The sequence below is a fragment of the Mastigoproctus giganteus genome, chromosome 9 (assembly GCF_048544385.1).
Source record: "Mastigoproctus giganteus isolate SK-2022 chromosome 9, ASM4854438v1, whole genome shotgun sequence".
Taxonomy (NCBI): Eukaryota; Metazoa; Arthropoda; class Arachnida; order Uropygi; family Thelyphonidae; genus Mastigoproctus; species Mastigoproctus giganteus.
The window spans coordinates 127293688-127312483 of NC_143583.1; the positions used below are offsets into that span (position 1 = coordinate 127293688).

General features: G+C 41.4%; 1 protein-coding gene across 1 annotated transcript in view; it reads left to right on the forward strand.

Moving 5' to 3' along the window:
- The first annotated feature begins 343 nt into the window (after positions 1–343).
- The window catches only part of v (Tryptophan 2,3-dioxygenase vermilion), a 143838-nt gene continuing 125385 nt past the window's right edge, over positions 344–18796 (forward strand). The window contains exon 1 of the mRNA XM_090380792.1: positions 344–434. Within this exon, the coding sequence (XP_090236918.1) occupies positions 406–434 (29 nt within the window). The 5' untranslated portion in view covers positions 344–405. The remainder of the gene's footprint in view (positions 435–18796) is intronic.

The following is an 18796-nucleotide window of genomic DNA, read 5'->3' on the forward strand; positions in this document are numbered from 1 at the left end:
ATGTCATGAAGCTCGGAGCAATGTTTACCATTCCTAATACACCACCTGTATGTTTTACTGTCGATTAAGGGGATACGTTATCTTCCTGTCACGTGAGAAGCGAGGAGCGAGAATTTATGTATGTTTGAGAATTCCTTTCACCGTTGGGGGCACAGAAATTCGATTATGGCATAAGGAGGGTTCGCGACCTTGAGTTTGAAGCCGGGTGTATTCGTTTCATCATCGCAGTTTCCACGTGGTTTTCGAAAAGCCTCTGATTTTCACACACAAGTATTTCGTCTTGGATACGATTTGCTGATTATTCCAGTGATTTTTGTCTTGTTTTGGTTGTTAGTATTTTGACGTCGTAGAAAGCTCGTGCACAGACAGTTGTGTAGAACAGAAAAGAGCACTTCTGAAAAAAATATGGCGTGTCCATTTCTTCACTTGAATGGGTAAGTAGTTATCTTAGATAATATAGATTAGAATTTCATTTTTTATGAGAGAAACAAAGGCATATTTTTAATATTGAAATCAAACGTAAATAAGTAAAAAATCAGTAATTATTTAAATGGCTATAATTGTCTTAATTACATAATAGGAAGACTTGCCCATGATATTTTTCTTCCTCGTATTAAATGTATTTTCCCCTTTCCTTTATGACTACTAATTACGAAAGTATAATAAACAAATACTTATGTAACGTAATATTTGTTTATCAGTGTTAGCTAAATAAATTGAAACTTTCTTATGTAAGGGTCTCTTAACACTTGTGACCGCATACGAATCGCTTATTATGTCATACCTATTAGTCGATGACAAATTTACCGTTGGCCTCGGGGGTGGGGGGGTAACGCTGCTCGGTCGTCTGGCCAATCCCTGTGTAATGGAACAGTTTTTTCCTATTTAGCAAAAAATGTTAAGCTGTTTGAGAAACTTTGTAGGAAGCTTAATAATATTCCCTGCAATAATAATGGTAATAGCTAATATTGTCAGCAAACTTTAATTACTAGCTGATATTATTTTGTACTGTCACCGGCATTTTGCAAACTGGACTTCACACTCAGGAGTGGCGAGGACCACACACACACAATACTGTGGAATTAGAGAAATATACTGTGTATTAAACAGCGCTCATATTGAAAGTTTACTTTCAATCAAAGCGCTCCCGTTGTTCAGTTTCTCCAAAACGGCAAGGTGGTCTTGCTGATTACAAACTCGTGCACGTACGTAATTAATCTTGGCGTATATTTTTATTATTAGCCATATGGTGCAAGGAAGCCTAAGGCTTATGCTACACAAGCAAAAAAAAAAAAAAAAAAATTCCCCGAGTTACCCTAAGAGAGAGAGAGAGAGTCAGGGGTAGAAAGGGAATCACTAAGGAAGAGAAGAATGATATCCAGCTCAGGAACCTGGGTGTACCGGCCAGATGTGAGCCCCCCCAGAGTTATATCAGACTCAAAGAAAAGTTGTTCTTGGGAAATTTTTGACCTATCGACTTCCAAGACCATAATACACCAATTCTTGTGGTAATCCAATTTCTGCAGTTTGAAGCATATTTTATCCGTACGAATTGTTCATGAGCCCACAAACACGGAATATTCACGGAGAATAAAACCCTACACCTGCCACCTATGAGTAGTGGCTTTAAACGCTGTTTCTATTATTACCATATTTAAATGCTTAATGTCCTGTAAAAAGACCTATATTTGAGATCAAAAAATTTCGAAACCTTTCCCCTCCATACCGAGATTCTAATTACGCCGGAAACACTCTATACCAGGAGTGGCCTACTTAATTTGTGATGTGATCTACTTTTTTCCTTCAAAATGTGCCGCGACCTACCATCTCAAAAATTACATCGCACAAGGTGCACAAATCGAGGGATGACTGTATATTTAAAATTTGTTGTGATCGACCGAAATTAAATCCGCGATCGACTAGTTGGTCACCCCTGCTCTATACCATCACGTAGGGCTCGTATATGTTTGCACGTGTTGAATAAACTTTTGATAACAAAAGATAATTTAATATATTTTTTATTACCCAGGCGTTTAAAAGTCTTGAACAATAGCTCACGGTACGCGAAAGTAATAGTTGCTACTTGCGTTTTGATTTTCAAAATTTTTTTAATTTCAAAAATCATTATTATTATTACTTTATATCTCACTTGATTAGGAAGGAGTAATTAATAATAATACGCCAGTTGCAAATGTTAAAGCAGTGATTTTTTTTTTTTTTCTTTTTCCCCCTTCAGGCATGTTTATCTTTCATTAAAAAATGCCAAAATCAAGAAATATGCTTTGTTTTAATATTTAAAACAACATTAGTGATGTCCTTGTAATTATCGATTTAAAATGTTCACTAAATTAAGTGCGTTATGTTTATTTTTCAATATGTACAGTATTCATTTAATATTTAGATCCCAATTACAGTCTATAATCTTGCGTTTCAGCCCTGTTTTCGCTTTTCATCTTTTGAATTGCTACTGTTCTTATGCTGACACAACATTTCGTGATTGTTAATATATTGGGAAAACTTCATTACACTATGAATCCTATCACGCGATGGTGCAAGCAAAATATTACGTCTGTTGGCCTATCACAGCTGATTGTATCTGATTCAAGTAAATAAGGTCAAGGAAGAAAATCATCGCATGGTCTATGCCTCGTGTTTTTATATTTTACTTCTGTTAATCTCATTTTGTTTTTCTGTACCCTCGTGGAAGCTGATCCAAAAGTTCATATTCTGACGTAAACTAGAAGAAATTTTATATACATATTGCCTTCAAATCTACCAATAACAGTATTATCATCGAAGTAAACTACCCAATCAGGAGTTTTCGGACACCATTACGTTTGTGAAAATGATATTTTTAATTAATAAATCAATAAGATGATAAATCAGTAAGCCTAACCTTGATCCCGATGACAACACCGATCACTTTCGACCATTTCCATGTAGCAGACAGCAGGAATTAATCCTATTCTTCTTAAAATAGAAAAGCGTAGAAGAGGCATATTGGTCGTGCCCTGATGTAGAGTTCGTTTCAAATCTTGTAACACCCAACTCCGATTCTTTACGGACATGGTCATTAAAGAATTTGGGGTGGGGATGAATTTGAATTTCGCTACAGCTGCAGATAAAGGAAATTTGGAGAAATCGGGTAACCCAACCGTCTTAAGGCGCCCTGACGCGTAAAATACTGATTACTAATCAGTATTTTTCATCTACCCGTCGTTTCTTGAGCTCATGTCCACTTCTGGACATCCATTTCTTCAGCACTTGGGAATGTTTCACGCACACAGCCGTTTTGTCTGCATGCCGTCCAGTTATCATTTCTTTCCCAGTGCTCATCGTCTGGCGTATAATGAGTCTTTTTCATAACGTGGCTGCCTTATTTGCTCTCAGGGGAGGGTAGCATGGTGGTTTTTCTCTCCTGGAAACTCGTGTTTTTAAATCAGAGAAACAGTAAATTGACCACAAAACACATGCAAATTACAGACATATACGTCACAATGTGGCCTAAGTTGCTGATGCCCTTATAATCCTATAAGAACCAACCAACCTTGTTATGTAATGCCCCTTCAGATGAAATTTTATCAAACAGCAATATATACATTTTAAAAAAATTAACCTTTGTATTTATATTTCGGGACGACCTCACGGTCAGATGAGTTCACAAAATAGAAAGCGAATACAGTACAAGAAATTAACACATTAATATGAGTGACTTCAAAGTGGGTGCACCCAACTACGGTGGTTTTAGTATGACGTGCATTTTCTTACTTTCTGGTACTCTTACCACGAAGCATCTCATGCAGCTTGTTTATCAATGATTCATACCGAGTTATATCGAAGGGAACAATTTAAAAAAAAAATTTTTGATGATTCTGACAAGGGAAGAAATTACAATGGTCAATATTAAAAATTAGCACATCAAATTTGCTCTAATAAGCTATTAAATAGTGACTCTTTTATTTGGATGGAAACAAGAGTATCAAAATTAGGCTGACCATACATCAGCCTAATTTTGATACTCTTTTGTTTCCATCCAAATAATTTTGATACTGTTTTGTTTGAACGGGATAGTGCCTCTTTTTTTTTTTTTTTTTTGCTTTGTCCCGGCCGTCCCGTCGTTTTTCATTTTTGTCCCGTCTTTTGGGTTTTTTTTTTTTTTTACTTTAGAAACGCTTGTCTGACATGAGAACTTCATGTCTGACTGCACAATTACCCCAGGTATTTTTTTCCCTCCACTATACTTGAGAGTGATACCACCCAGTGAGTATGTTATTCTGGGATTACTGCTACCAATATGCAGTTCGTTTGCATTTGTCACTGTTTAAACTTCAATTGCCACTTCTCAGCCCATCATTTTTCAATTGATTTTCGTTTAAGTTGAAAGATATTGGGCGTTATCCATATTTTTGTTCACTTCAAGTGCTGTTATGTCTTTTGAATAGTTGCTTTTATTAATGAAGAAACTGAGCAAACATCAGCGCAAAAAATTGACTTAGAGAGTGACATAACTATCATACCACCAGGTCTTCCACTGCAGGAGGCCGGAAGAGTCAGGGGGCCCGGACGGATTTTTTGGCATGGTCATTAAAAAATTTAGGGTAGGGATGAATTTGAATTTCGCTACGGCTGCAGATAAAGGAAATTTGAAGCGTTCGCTGTTGTTCTAGAGTTTTATGCCCATCAGAAACTTAGGCCATATTGCGCAGTATATAATATATCTGTAAATTGCCTGTGTTCTGTATTTGACTTGGGGTTTTGCTGAACAAAAAAGCCCTTGTTTCCGGGAGATAAAACATGTTATGCTCGCCTTAGACCGACTAACTTAACCAACTTGTGAAAAAGATCCATAAAAAAAAATCTTGGGGGATTGACGGGATTCAAATTTGGATCTTTTCCACCCTGTGTGCTGAGGATGATGATTGGACTCGTGCAGTTGACGCATATCACATTTGATATTTATCATTCAGTTTCTGCTATACAACTCAACTCAATGAGTACATCAATGTGTATTCGTTATTTAAAATTTTTTTTGCTGTGATTATTAAGGAAGTTTAAGTATGTGTGCAATTTAATTGATGATTACCTCATATAAGAAATTTAATTTGATAATTGCATGTCACAAATAAAAGCCTGTGCCTCCACGTCGTTCAAATCCTTTCAGAGAAAGTCATCTAGAACAATGTTCTACAGGAGCGGCCCCAGGATTGATCCCTGGGGGTAGCCCCTGCGGACAAGATAGGTGAGGCTAGCATAAGGCGTGAGCATCTGCACTTCCCTGTTCGTGAGCTAGAATTTTAGGCTGTCATAAAGATTTTGTGGCAAAGATGCAGCACGGAGCCTTGCCAGCACGCTCGGCCACCAGAGGGTATCGAACGCCCCAGCAAAGTCCACTGCAATCACTAGAAAATACTTGCTGGTGCATTGTGTGGCTTTGTTGAGAAGATCCAGAATCGCGTCTGTGGTTGAAGAACCCTGTTTAAAGTCGTATTGTGTAGTAGTGTTCGATTCACTTGTGCAATAGCCTTTCGTAAATCTTGCTCTCTGTCGATATATACGACGTTGGTAACTCCAGTGGTTTTGTTGGGCTTTTTAGTATCAATTTTAGTATAGCTGTTTTCCATTGAGTTGGGAAGTGGCCTTGTGCCAAGCAGCAGTTATAGAGTCGCAGAAAAATTTGGAGAACATATTCTGATCTGAACATATTCTAATCGAACCAGAAATGATTTTTTTAATCATTTCTGGTTCGATTAGATCTGAACCTGGACATCGCTTGTTTTTTCTTCTGCTCTTCGCCTGTTGTATCTCTTCAAGGCTGAATGGTGGTTCTCTTTGGGCGTTTGCATATTGCGCGTTTGTTTGGCATATTTCTGTCCGCTCGAATGTCATCTCTGTTCCCTTATGATTGTTGCAAGAATATTTGTTACTGAGTCTTTCCATGTTGTGGTCATCGTGCCTTGCGGCGTTTTGGTTGCCATTGTCACTTTGCCTCTGGGGAGCTTGCTGGTTGTGATTGTGTACACCCACTCCCCAGGGATAAGTGTTTCCTGTTGTTTGGACAAAGTTATGCCAACTTTCCCTTTTGCTCTGTTGATTTTGTCTATGTACTGGTTTCTGAGTTGACGATATCTGTTTCTCAATTCCGCGACTTCTACTGCCGGCCATATTCTTCTTGCCCTTTGGAATTCTTTTCGTTTCGCTTGCACTATCTTTCTCAGTCTTTGGAACTCTGGTGTCCACTATTGTGTTGCTCTGGTGTTGGGCACTCTTCTTTTCTTGGCTACTTCGGCTACCGTGGTAATCATTTCGGTCACTTCTCTTTGCATTGTTTCTGGGTTTTCCACCTTAAGAGCAAGATTTCTGTGCGTTTCCATGTAGAGTTGCTCCTGGTTACGAAGATTCTCTTTAAATATGTCCCAGTTAGCTTTTTGAACATTGAATCTACTCTGCATCTGCCTTATTATCGGTGTTCTTTGTAGATTTCTTTTTATGGAGTATGTAATTGTCCTATGGTCAGATGTTGACCAATCACTTTGGTCTGTCCAGTCTGATATAAATCTCTATATTTCTTGTTACAATAGTGACGTCTATGGTTGTTTCCAAAAGCGTGTTGCAGAATGTTGGGAGACAGGTTAGTTAATAACAGTGAATATAGAGTTTGGTTAATAACAGTGAATATAGAGTTTGTTAGGAAGTCTTTCAACTTTTGTCCATTAGCCATTCCTCTGCGGTCGGGGGTGTGGCTATGCCACAGTGGTGATCTGCAGTTCACGTCTGCCCCAATAATTATCTTGTGTCTGGATTGATTGTATGTTCTCTAACTATGCTGTGGCAAAGTCAATTTCTATGCCAGGTCTACAGTAGAGAGCTATGATGTAAATGGTTCCAATCGAGGTGATTAACTGGGCACAGGCTGCCCAAGGCTTGCAGAGCTGCTGGAGTTTTGTAACAGTTATATCCGTATTCCTTACGATTATTGTCGTCCAAGGCGTATCCTCTGTACAGTACACAATTTGTAAGGTTTGGGGTCCTCTCACCTGTTTTTGATGGGTGTACGTTTCCTGTACAATTATGAGGTCAGTGTTTTCCTCGTCTGCCTTCTTTCTGATCTGTTCGACCACTGCCCGAGCACGCTGCGCATTAAGCTGTTGTATTTTTAGAATCCCGGTGTTGAAAGCTTCTTTAGGGAGCGAACTCATAACCAATCCTGATTATGAGTGACAAGGTGTTCCAGTTCCTTAATGGCTTGATCCAACATAAATCCAGAGTTTAGCACTAACTTTAAACTAAGTCACAATTTACGGAGCTGTTACACACACACGTGCATGCTTGAAAGCGGCCATAAGTGACCATCTGTTAAACTTAAACCGAAGAATCCATCAAAACAACCAGATCTCCCCAATTCATATCGTCCAATAGTCTTGCTTTCAGTGGTCAGCAAGCTCTTCGAGCGCCTGCTGTACTACCGACTCCAACAGCATTAGAATGCGGCAGGCCTTGCTTTGCCTAACCAATTTGGTTTCAAGATGGGATCCTCTGCCAAGGATGCCCTCCAGCATTTGCTGAATCTAGCCAATGGATGTGACAAGAAGTACCTTCTAGTGATCTCGGTGAACTTTGCTAGGGCATATGACTCCCTATGGTGGCCGAGTATCCTGGCAAGGCTCCGGAACGCTGGGATCCCAGAAATTCTCTACCGGACAGTCAAGAACTACCTTACTGATAGATCAATGCCTCCTTCCGTGCACTCAATAGGACCGTCTGCAGGATTGTCCACAGGGTTCGGTCCTGGGCCCGCTACAATGGAATGTGTTCCTGGATTCTTTCCTGGCCCTGGACATAGGTGAAGTACGATCCCAGGCCTTTGCCTATGACCTTATACTCAGTGACTGAAAACTCCAGAGCCCAGCTGGAAAACTTAGCCAACCAAGCCCTGAACACAGTGCAAGAATGGGCAAAAAAGAATCAACTAAATATTTCCCCGGTTGTTGCAAAACCCAACTCAATCCTGAGTTGGTTTTTGCAACAATAAAATTCATCAATCAGCTCAAGTACCTAGGAGTCATACTGGATCAGAACCACTCCTTCCAAGACCACCTCAAATATACAAGGGTTAAAATCAGAGCTTACATTGCACTTATCTCCAGAATGGCCAGACGGGAGTAGGACCTCGGCCGGCGAACTCTCCATCTTTTTTACAAAGCAGTTTCACACCCATAATCACCTATGCCGCTGGAGCGTGGTACAACAAGGGCACGTCTGCCGTCAACAAAAGTATTATTGACTCCACTCAAAGAACAATTCTCCTCACCATCACTCGCGCGTGCAGCACGCTGAGCACACACACCCTACAGATCCTTGCAGGCGTCCTCCCTCTGTATTTTGGAGATAGTGTGCAGGGGACTCCTACACCACCTAGCCAAGGGTACCAGCAAAACCTGCCTCGGTTTCCCTACGGACCCAGCAAACGATCGCGCTGCAGAAAAGAGAAGGCTCCAAGCTTACCTGGTGCAAGTGTGGCAAGAACGATGGAATCACTCCCACACTGGAGAAATTACTAGGAAATTTGTCTCCGATGTCGGCCGAATCTTTTCCAAGGCACCAGACGCTGGTTCTCACCGGGACTGTGGCCAACATATCCTTTAACAGGGCCCGGAGCAATCAGCGCTAAGCTGTCTCTCCTCAGGATAGAAGAGGAGAGACAGCTTAGCGCAGTCCTGTGTTTGTGGAGAGCTGGCAGCACCTCATGTACGACTGCCAGCTCTATGACGACCTCTGCAACATCCTGATAACAAAGTTGACCTATTTACCCATAAGACAAGAACACCACCTGCTAGACACAAGGGAGGAATATTTGGCCTTCTCCGACTTCGCACAGGAGCTCTTCACGAGGCGGTGGACATTAACTGTCGTGGAACGCCACTGACATGCCACCATATATGTGACAACTTCACTGGAATGGACATACGCCCTATGTATGACAATACTACCGGACTTGACATCCACCTAGACCTGACACTAATACACTGGTGAGCAAAACTTAAGGACCAACACTATTTCTAAAGGTTACAACCACAAAATCAAACAAAACAGCCTGTGGCGCTTTGCATAACTGTGGACATTCAGTAGAAAGCTGGTGCACATGCAAAAATTTGAATCATGATGAGTGGGCTCACGTAAACAGATAAATTGGTTTCATACAGTGCTACAGACAAGGAAATGGCCAGTAGACAACATCTGGATGATTTTACGTGGAGTTAAATAATTGGGAAGCTCAAGGAAGGTCGAAATATTGAAGATTATCGATAGTCGAAGATCGCCCATAGCATCGTCTCGCTTGCGTGTCGGCCTTCAGAACGACAGGTACAGCTGTTCGAAGGACCAGTGGTGGTAGTCCACGAAAAACAACCCCCCAATGATGACCAGTATATACCCCTACAGGCCAAGAGGGACCGACACCAGAGAGCGGGATCCACTACAAACCAGCTGCACAGCACGCAGTATATCGCGGTTTACTCTGGCCAGGCGACTCCACAAAGGTTGACTGTTTGCCCAACGGCCAGTACGCTGTGTCCCTTTAACACCTGCCCATCGGAGACACCGTTTACAGTTGAGCATCGAACACAAGGACTAAACAGCGGCGCAATGGGGTAAGGGACTATTTTCTGATGAGAGTAGATTGTCTCAGCAGTAATTCTGGACATCAGCTAATCGGTCGAGAGACTGGCACACGGTATCACCCCGCAAACATTACTGAAAGGAATCGATATGCTGGTCGAGGTGTTCTCGTCTGGGGAGGCGTCATCTTGGATGGACGTACACAACTCCAGATACTGGAAGGCGGTACTGTAACCGGTGCACGCTACTGTACTGAGGTAATCCTCCCCCATGTGCGTCTGTTTGGAGGTGCCATTGGCCCTGGGTTCGTGTTTATGGATAATAACGCCACACCCCGTCGCACTGCAGCTGTTGATATGTTTTTGGAAAGTGAGGACATTGTTTGTATGGATTGGCCTGCCCGTATCGTCGACCGATCTAAATCCCATCGAATACATATGGGACGCTCTGGGGAGACGCCTCGCGGCACGTCCACACCCACCAGAAAATGTTCACCAGCATCGTCCATTCCACTGACAGAGGAATGGACGATGTTACCACAAGAACTTATCAACAACATTGTTTTAAGTATGAACAGGTGGTGTAAAGCTTGCATCGACATTAGTGGTGGCCATATCTCCTACTGAGGACCACCTCTTCCCTTTGTTCCATTTTTGGCAATGATGCATCTGTATCATGGCCGCCAGTGCTACGTTGACATTTTTGAATCAAGTCCCTCTGTACCGTTGTTGTGTCGGTGTTGTTTCCTTCATTTCTGTACCTTATGAGGTTCCTTTGGTGCTTTGCCCATATCCAGGCCACTGGTGAAATATGAAATATGCTTTACCCATATCCAGGCCAGCTTCAGGTGAAAACCTGACTGGTCTTTAAGTTTTGCACACCAGTGTAGGTGCTCAAGATCACGAACGATTTGATATCAACCACTGGAGCTTGGCAGGCGGACAGCACAGTCAGAACTGACACTGATGGACTTGAACCAATGTGACATTGACTTCATCACAGACCTGAACACCTACCAGGACCAGAAGTTAACCAACTGATGATGACATGAGGCGGGTTGCCACTGCACACCACATAGGCAATCTGCTCCACACTCCCTTGTGTGATGCCTTTACTCCTGTTCCCTGGTGGAGAGAAGACTGTTTTCCTTCCCCTCTTTCCTCCTGGTGGGGCCTGGGCCAGCCTCACTGACCATATTGGGGCGCCTTCTCTATCGTCCCCATATTCCTACCTCTCGCCCCCCAGTTTTCGGTCTCCTCCCGTACTCATAGTGGCATAGTGTTTAGGGTAAGGCGCCACCTGTTGTCTAACCACAACTGCACCATCTGTACTCTTGTGAAGTATACAGGATTCTGTAAATGCCAGAAATGTGTGCGGCATGTTGTATGTGTATAGCGTATGCCCCACACAAGTTCCAAAGTTTTTAATTACGTCCAAATTAGATCGTTTATAATCCATTTGGCTTTTCCAATCCTAGTACCACCTCCACTTTTTATTTTATTTTTTTACATAGGCCCTAGCCACTGAAATCTCAGGAATCTAGGTGGCAAGGCCTGCCAGAGTAAAATATTGAGCTACTGGGTACCTGGTCTTCCTCCACGCGGCCAAGTGTGGGGCCCAACGACTAAATGGCCATAAGAACAACGGTACATAACACTACATATATACAGTACATACCCCACACACTTTAAATTTCTAGCCTTAACAGTGAACTGTGATACCCACAATGAATGCTATGCGGAGATGGGGGAAACCTCTGGTGCCGTTAGACACGAAAACACTTTACCTAAACATCCTTGCTGACCAGGTACACCCTTTCATGGCAACGGGATTCTCCTCGAGACTGGTTCGCGGAACATGAGGAAGACTTCCAGGTATTGCCCTGTCCTCCAAATTCCCCAGACATCAATCCCATCGAGCATCCGTGGTTTGTGTTGGAACAACAACTCTGATCTCCGGCGTCTCAACCACAGACCTTACAGGAGTTAAAGGATCTGCTGGTTACGTGTTGGTACCAGATAGCACAAGACACATTTAGAAATCTTGTAGCGTCCATGCCTCGCAGGGTACGAGCTATTTTGGCTGCACGTGGAGGACCAACATCATATTAGGTAGGTGGTCAAAATGTTTTGTCTCGTCGGTTTATGCATAATGCGCCTATTGCCTTCACCATTCCCGCCGCCCGCTAGCATATAACAACCCATCTCTCAGAATGGATTCTCATGAAATTTATATTTGGACCTTTTGGAAAGATTTGTTGAGCATTCCAAATATCATTAAAATCGGACTAAATAGAAATGCTACAATTATTATCTCTTTGTCCGTCCGTCTACATGTAATAACTCTTCCCAGTGGATGGATTTTAAGGAAATTTTTATATTTCGCTCTGTAAGAAAGATTTGTTGACCCTTCCTATGATTACATTAAAATCACACCAATAGAATTCCAGCAATTATTACTTTCTTTTTAGCGTCTGTAGTCTAACGCAGCGTTTCCGAAACTTTTTTTTAGTCACGGAACACTTTCCATATCACAGTGTATTTACGGAACACTTACGAACAAAAGTTTAGCGGACGCCAAAGAACTGTTTGCTATTTTATTACATGCGACGCACTGTGCATCAGGAGCATCTTTATTTCCAACATACAGTGGTGGACAAAAAAATGCACCACCTTAAAAAAAAAAAAGTAACATTTGTGGTGAAACGTATAAGATGAAGTTTGATTACAGTCATTTTCTTGCAAAGCAAAGGCATTGCGTCAGATAACTCTTCTATTTCATCAGACAGTAATTTCAAGGTATTGCATCAGCCGTTTCTATAAATACAGCGTTGGAAGGGTATACACCTCAATGGTATCCTGTTTTGCGGAAGTGTAAGTATGGCTCCATATGTTCAGTTGACACCAAGAAAAAAAAAGTGTAGCCGTTGCTCTGTCCCAGGAAGAGCTTTCTACGCGTGATATCGCTGATAAAATAGGCTGCCACCAGTATCTCCGGTGCTGAAATTAAAGCGTGAAACCGGTGATGTGTAGAGAACACCTGGATCAGGCTGTAAGGGAGTGACTACGCCTTCCCAAGATCGATATTTGAAACGGCTGTGCTTTCGTAATCGCCATGCTAGTGCTCCTGATCTAAAACTGGACTTTGAGATGGCCTCTGGTGTTGAAACAAGTGCACGAACTATCCAAAGACGCCTTTCGGAAAGTGGTCTGCATGTCAATCGCCCAAGAAGAAGCCTTTGTTGACCCAACAAATGAGGAAGAAGAGACTTGCTTGGGCTAAAGCGCATGTTTCATGGATAAAACAGCAATGGGACACCGTCATCTTTTCTGACGAATCGAAATTCAACCTACATGGCTCGGGTGGGAAGCGATATGTCAGAAGATGAAAATCGGAGGCATACCATCCTGACTGCATAACACCGACTGTAAAGTTCCCCGTAGGTCAGATGGTCTGGGGGAATGCATAACAAGCAAAGGGGTGGGCGAACTAATTTTATTAACGGAACGGTGAATGCAGAAACCTACACTGCTATCTTGGAGGAGTGCCTGAAACCCGTTAGGACCTTGCCACACAGCAAAATTGGTAACTTTTGTGCTATTTAGATTTAATGATGAGTTTGCCTTCTTGTCTCACAAGGCTTAAAACATACTTACACCAATGTTTTCCCTCGTTTTTCTCCCTTAAGGTGCATCATACCTCAGAAATGCTAGCGTCACAGTGTTGGACTGGCCCGACAACAGTGCTTTGAACCATATTGAAAATTGCTGGTACATAATGTTGTCTAAAATTGCTCAAAAGAAGCCAAAATGTAAGATTCAGCTGCACGAGAGCATTGTAAGAGTGTGGTACCAAAATTGGGCAACCGTATATCCAGAAGTTGATTAACTCTATTCCATATCGTTGCAAGGCTGTAATTGCAGCTCGAGGAGGAACAACAAAACCTTGAGGACTTATTTTGCTGATTTACAGTACATAATAGTATTACGTTAACTTATTGTTAGTTTGTACACGTAATAAAATTTGTTTGGTTGTCATGATTTCTCATATTTCCATATTAATTACGCATTTTAAATATGATCTTTATTATAAGGTTCCTAGGTACACGTAGGTGCCTCCGTAGCCAGGTGGGAAGGAGCAGCAGTGCGTAGCACACGCTTCTTGATTAGACCGGGGTTCGAGCCCGTCACCACCAAATACGGAGGATGCGGAAAGGTCAGGGAATGACCACCGCATATCCCGGAGCAATATGGCCTTAGTTGCTAATGCTCCTAAAAAAAAAAAAAAAAAAACCAAACCAAAATCCTAGGTACACGTACCCTTTGGGAAGATATTAATTCAATTAGGTATATCAGGTGGAGTCTTTTTATTGGATTTCGCTCACAGAAATATATATCCCATCTAGCATTTCGAACATTTCTGCAACCTACAATGCAGCGCAAAACACATTGCATTCGCAAAATTCACAAGTGATGCAACTTTTTTTTTTTTTTATCCGCCACTGTATGTAAACCCGAAATTCAAATAACTGTCATACTTTTGTTTTCGTCTTTTAAGTTTGTTCCTGTTTTTTCACTTCGGATTTTTGGAGAACAAAAGGCTGCGATTGTCCATCCTCACTTTGAAGTGTGACAAAATTGTGTTCGTTTTCATCGACTACAGTTGCAATACTAGAAGTACTTGCTTCTCGTTTTAAAGTTCCTTTTTTCAACCACAAATCCATGGTCATTTATTTTAATAATAATATTTCGAAATACTGATTATCAAAAAAAAAAAAATTTTATACAAGGAAGTGAGTTCAGTTATGATATCGGCACTCCCTGCCTCTCATTCAACCCAGTAATTGTAGATGGTAGGAAAACAGTTTGTTGGGAGACAACTATTAAAGTTGTCGTAGACAAACTACTTCCTGAGGATTGTGTAAGTAATGATACTCTTAAACCGCGTGAGATGAAAGCAGATAATAGAGATTATGTCAATGATGAGGATATCTCTCTTTTTACAGCAGAGCAGTTACTTGTAGTCAGTAAACAGATAAATGTTGATAAAACTCCGGGGATTGATTTAATTGAGAACAACAGTATCAGTAAGTTATTACAGATATATCCTCCAGTTCTGCTTAATATGTATAACAAATGTTTATTGGAAGGCACATTTCCCATTTTTTGGAAATGTGCCCTTCTGAACTTGTTGCAAAAACCAGGTAAAGAAAAAAACAAGCCCCAACAGCTTTCGACCATTATCGCTGTTACTTACCTAGGCAAGTTGTTTGAGAGAGTGATTTTCCAGCGATTAAGTGACTTTATGAATTTACACCAAATTAAGTTGACATTTCAATATGGTTTTAGAAAATCCAAATCTACTGAGGACGCGATTATTGATTTGGTGCTTTACGTTAAAAATGCAGAAATATGTTGACACAAGCACATTACAAATATTGCTTCCTCTGCATCTAAAAACTTGGTTTCCTCATTCGCTCTCTGCGTTACTTTTCTTCCAAACAGCTATTCATTCTGTACAAACCGCAAATCTGCTCTACCATGGAATACTGTTCCCACATCTGGGGCGGTGCCCCCAAAACCTCTCTCAGGCTTCTAGATTCCATTCAGAAGAGGGTAGTTAGGTTAATTAATTGCTTTGTTTACATATGCTTAGTTTTATTTATTTTTGATGTGAAAACATCTATAGCCGCACCTAAAAATGGAATGTAAAGAAATGCAAATTTGTATTGTTGCAATCATACTTCCTGCAGTTACGACTGTAGGAAATATGATTGAGACGTCATAGTAAAGAGAAATTTGGTAGTTCTCCTCTCCAGAAGTGTTCAGCCACAACAGATTTTCCATAGTCTGTGGTCATTATTGTGCTAATATGTCCCCCCCCCCCCACACACTACGATCTTTAAACTTGCGTTTTGTCTTTCCAACATAGCACTCCCCACATTTGATCTTGTATATAATCCCACTTGTTCCCTCAATTATTACCGGATCTTTTACCTTTAACACGTTTGAGAAGAAATAGGCATGGGTACTGAAAGAGCGATGAGGAAGTTACTGGCCCCTAGGTAATGAAATACAGCACCAGAATTTCGGTCATGCCAGTTGTCTAGAGATTTTATGGCCTACCGAAAATTCATAAGGCGGTTATTCTGCTTAGGCCAATTGTATCATTTGTGGACAGCCTTATGCATGCACTGTCTAGATTTTTAACTAAACTGATATTTCCTACTGTAGAACGTTCAAACTTCACCCTCAAAGACAGTACAGACTTTGTGCAATTTATACATGCTTAGGTGATTGAAGATTGAGGCTGTGGTGTCTTTCTTCATATGCATCCTCATTGAGCATGGTGTGAAGTGTATGTGCATGGCATTAGAGAGGGATGACACTTTAACTTGAGTATAGAATATATTTGTAGCGGTGTCGAATTATGCCTTTCTAGTACTACCATGTTATATCAAGATACTGTGTATAAGCAGGTTCAATGCGCAGCTATGGGCTCTCTGATTAGTGCTGTTGTTGCCAACTTAGCCATGGAAGGGCTAGAGTCCAGAATTTTGATGGGTCTGTTCTGTCTCTACCATGCGTGCATGGGAACGCTAATTTCGGCTTCCTCAATGGTTTCTCCCCTTTCATTCAGTTCACTTCGGAGGTGGAAATAGACGGTCCTTCCTTTCCTTGATGTGTTGGTTTGTACGGATGGTCCCAGAGTAAAAACTAGAGCATTACAATGCAGCACAAGCCAACAATCAAATGAACAGTGTAATTAGAGCCCTATTGGATAGGGCTGGGTCTTGATGATTTATTGTAAACTTCACTGACCTGGTGGTCGTGCTGGAGTGTAAACAAGAACTTAGTACCTCCAAGGATAGAATGGAAGAGATTAAACGTGTCATAGCCAATCTCCGAAAATGCGGATACACCCCCACCCCCTTTTCCAGAATATCTTGGACAAACATATTCAAGAAGCTGAACACGAGCGAAGAGAGATGTTCTCACCCATTGCTACCGCATATATTTCCTATTATTCGGGCTTAACAGAGCGGATCTATAGAATATTATGCACAGGCGCGGCCCTAGGGTTTTTTGCGCCTCTAGGCAGAAATGCATTTGGTACTTTTATTCAAATAATTATATTAGGGCCACCGGTAATTTCTTACATATACCCGTTTATATATTATGTCTGTAAATTTCGTGTGTTCTCTGGTCTATTTGCCTGATTGCTGGACGAAAAAAAACCCAGTTTCTGGGGGAAAAGACCTTGCTATCTACGCCTGAGACCGAAGAACTCAGCCACGGGGTGAAAAAAACCCCATTAAAGTTCCTCTCGTCATGGACGGGATTCGAATCCAGGCCTTTTCCAATCGGTGTGGGGAGGACGGTGACGATATCACTGTGCTACCGCTCAGACTGGGATACTTTTATTAAATATTATAATAAAATTTTGAATTTCGGCGCTCCCAGACGTTGGCGCCCCTATGCCCTGCTTACCAGACTTACTGTGTTCCGCCGATTACGCACCTGTCAAACACGCAGTGCGCAGCACAGTGGTATCGTCACCGTCCTCTCCACACCGCTTGAAAAAGGCCCGGGTTCGACATTAATGGGCTTTTTTTCACTCCGTGGCTCATTTAGTCAATCTCAGGCGTAGAGAGCAAGGTTATACCACAGAAACTAGAGTTTTTCGTCCAGCAAAACAAGCAAATCGACCAGAGAGCACATGCAATTTAGAGACATAATAAATAAACGCGTATATTAATGATTTACTGGAGACCTGATATAATAATTTGATTTTTGTATGCAGTTGCCGTGTCTGCACGTGTAGTACAGTGGTATCGTCACTGTGTGTGTGTGTGTGTGTGTGTTTAGCTCTCAAGGAGTGCAGACGTTCCCCTACTGTGCTCCCTTAACGAGTTAAGCCGATTACAACCCCGAGAGGGTTAAGGACCAAGGCCGTTACTGTTTTACGCCTGTGTCCGCTTAAGCTGTTAGCCGTTATAATGATTCATACAAAAAGTGTACCCATACCAATGGCGAATATCAATAAAATAGGAAAAAGTCCAAAAGTCGTAGATCTCTCAGATCTGGAATTAATTTCGTCATTAAACCTAGCGGAAAAACTCGACTGGAGCAAATCTTGTGTCCTAAAATGTGACCCCACCGGAGCACCTTACTCAGAGGAGGAGGACATCATCAACGCCATAAAACACCAGGTAAGAGCTTCTGAAGTTTGGCACCTCGGTAGCGTAAAGTACAATTTCGTATTTCTAATATCGTTCAAACTACATGCCACCAAAGAAAATTTTCTTGCTCTTAAATCCCTCCAAGTTAGGAATGAAAAATGTGAAATACTATCAATCAATAGAACCCGAAAACTTGTCATCACTGTCCATTGGTTACTGCCACAGATTCCAAACCGCCTGGTACATTTGCACTTTGAGAGATTCGGAAAAATCGAAGCTATTGAAAATATCTCGCAAATTAAGGACAAAGACTGGGCACACGTCCTTAGTAATAAAAAGAAAATAAAAATAGAATTAAATGAAAATGCAAAAATTGGAGACATTCCTTATGTTATTAAAGTACAGCGAATGACAGGAATAGTCGTCATTCCAGGAAGACCACCATCGTGTTTTAGGTGCAAGAAAGTGGGTCATCTTAGAAAGGAATGTCAGGTGCCCAAATGCGAAAAATGTTATAAAATAGGACATGTAAGCAACAACTTCCCTGGAAGCACATATGCATCCATCGCATCAAACACCCCACCAGAAACCCAAAAGGAAGTCAGGCAGAATGAGATTATTGACGATGTACAAGACTATGCATTTGGAACGAAAACCAACAAAACAGCAGAGACATCAGGTACTGTCATGACCCCACCTGAAAATGAATCAGAAAATATGGAACCCCCACCAAATTCACTGCCCCAGCAGACTGACGATGAAAACTATACAAGTGAAGAAAACCAAAACCACACACAGGACAACACAAGAAAGGAAAATTACAGAGCAGGAGAAACAACAACTAAAGAAAGGGAAGACGAAGACAGCAAAAGTTCATCTAGCAAAAAAAAAAAAAAAAAAAAAAAGTACACCCCAGTGATAACAAAACTCAGGCCAGAAAGGACAAGAGAAAAAAACAACTGTAAACAGAAATACACAACTAACTGAAATATGAACGAC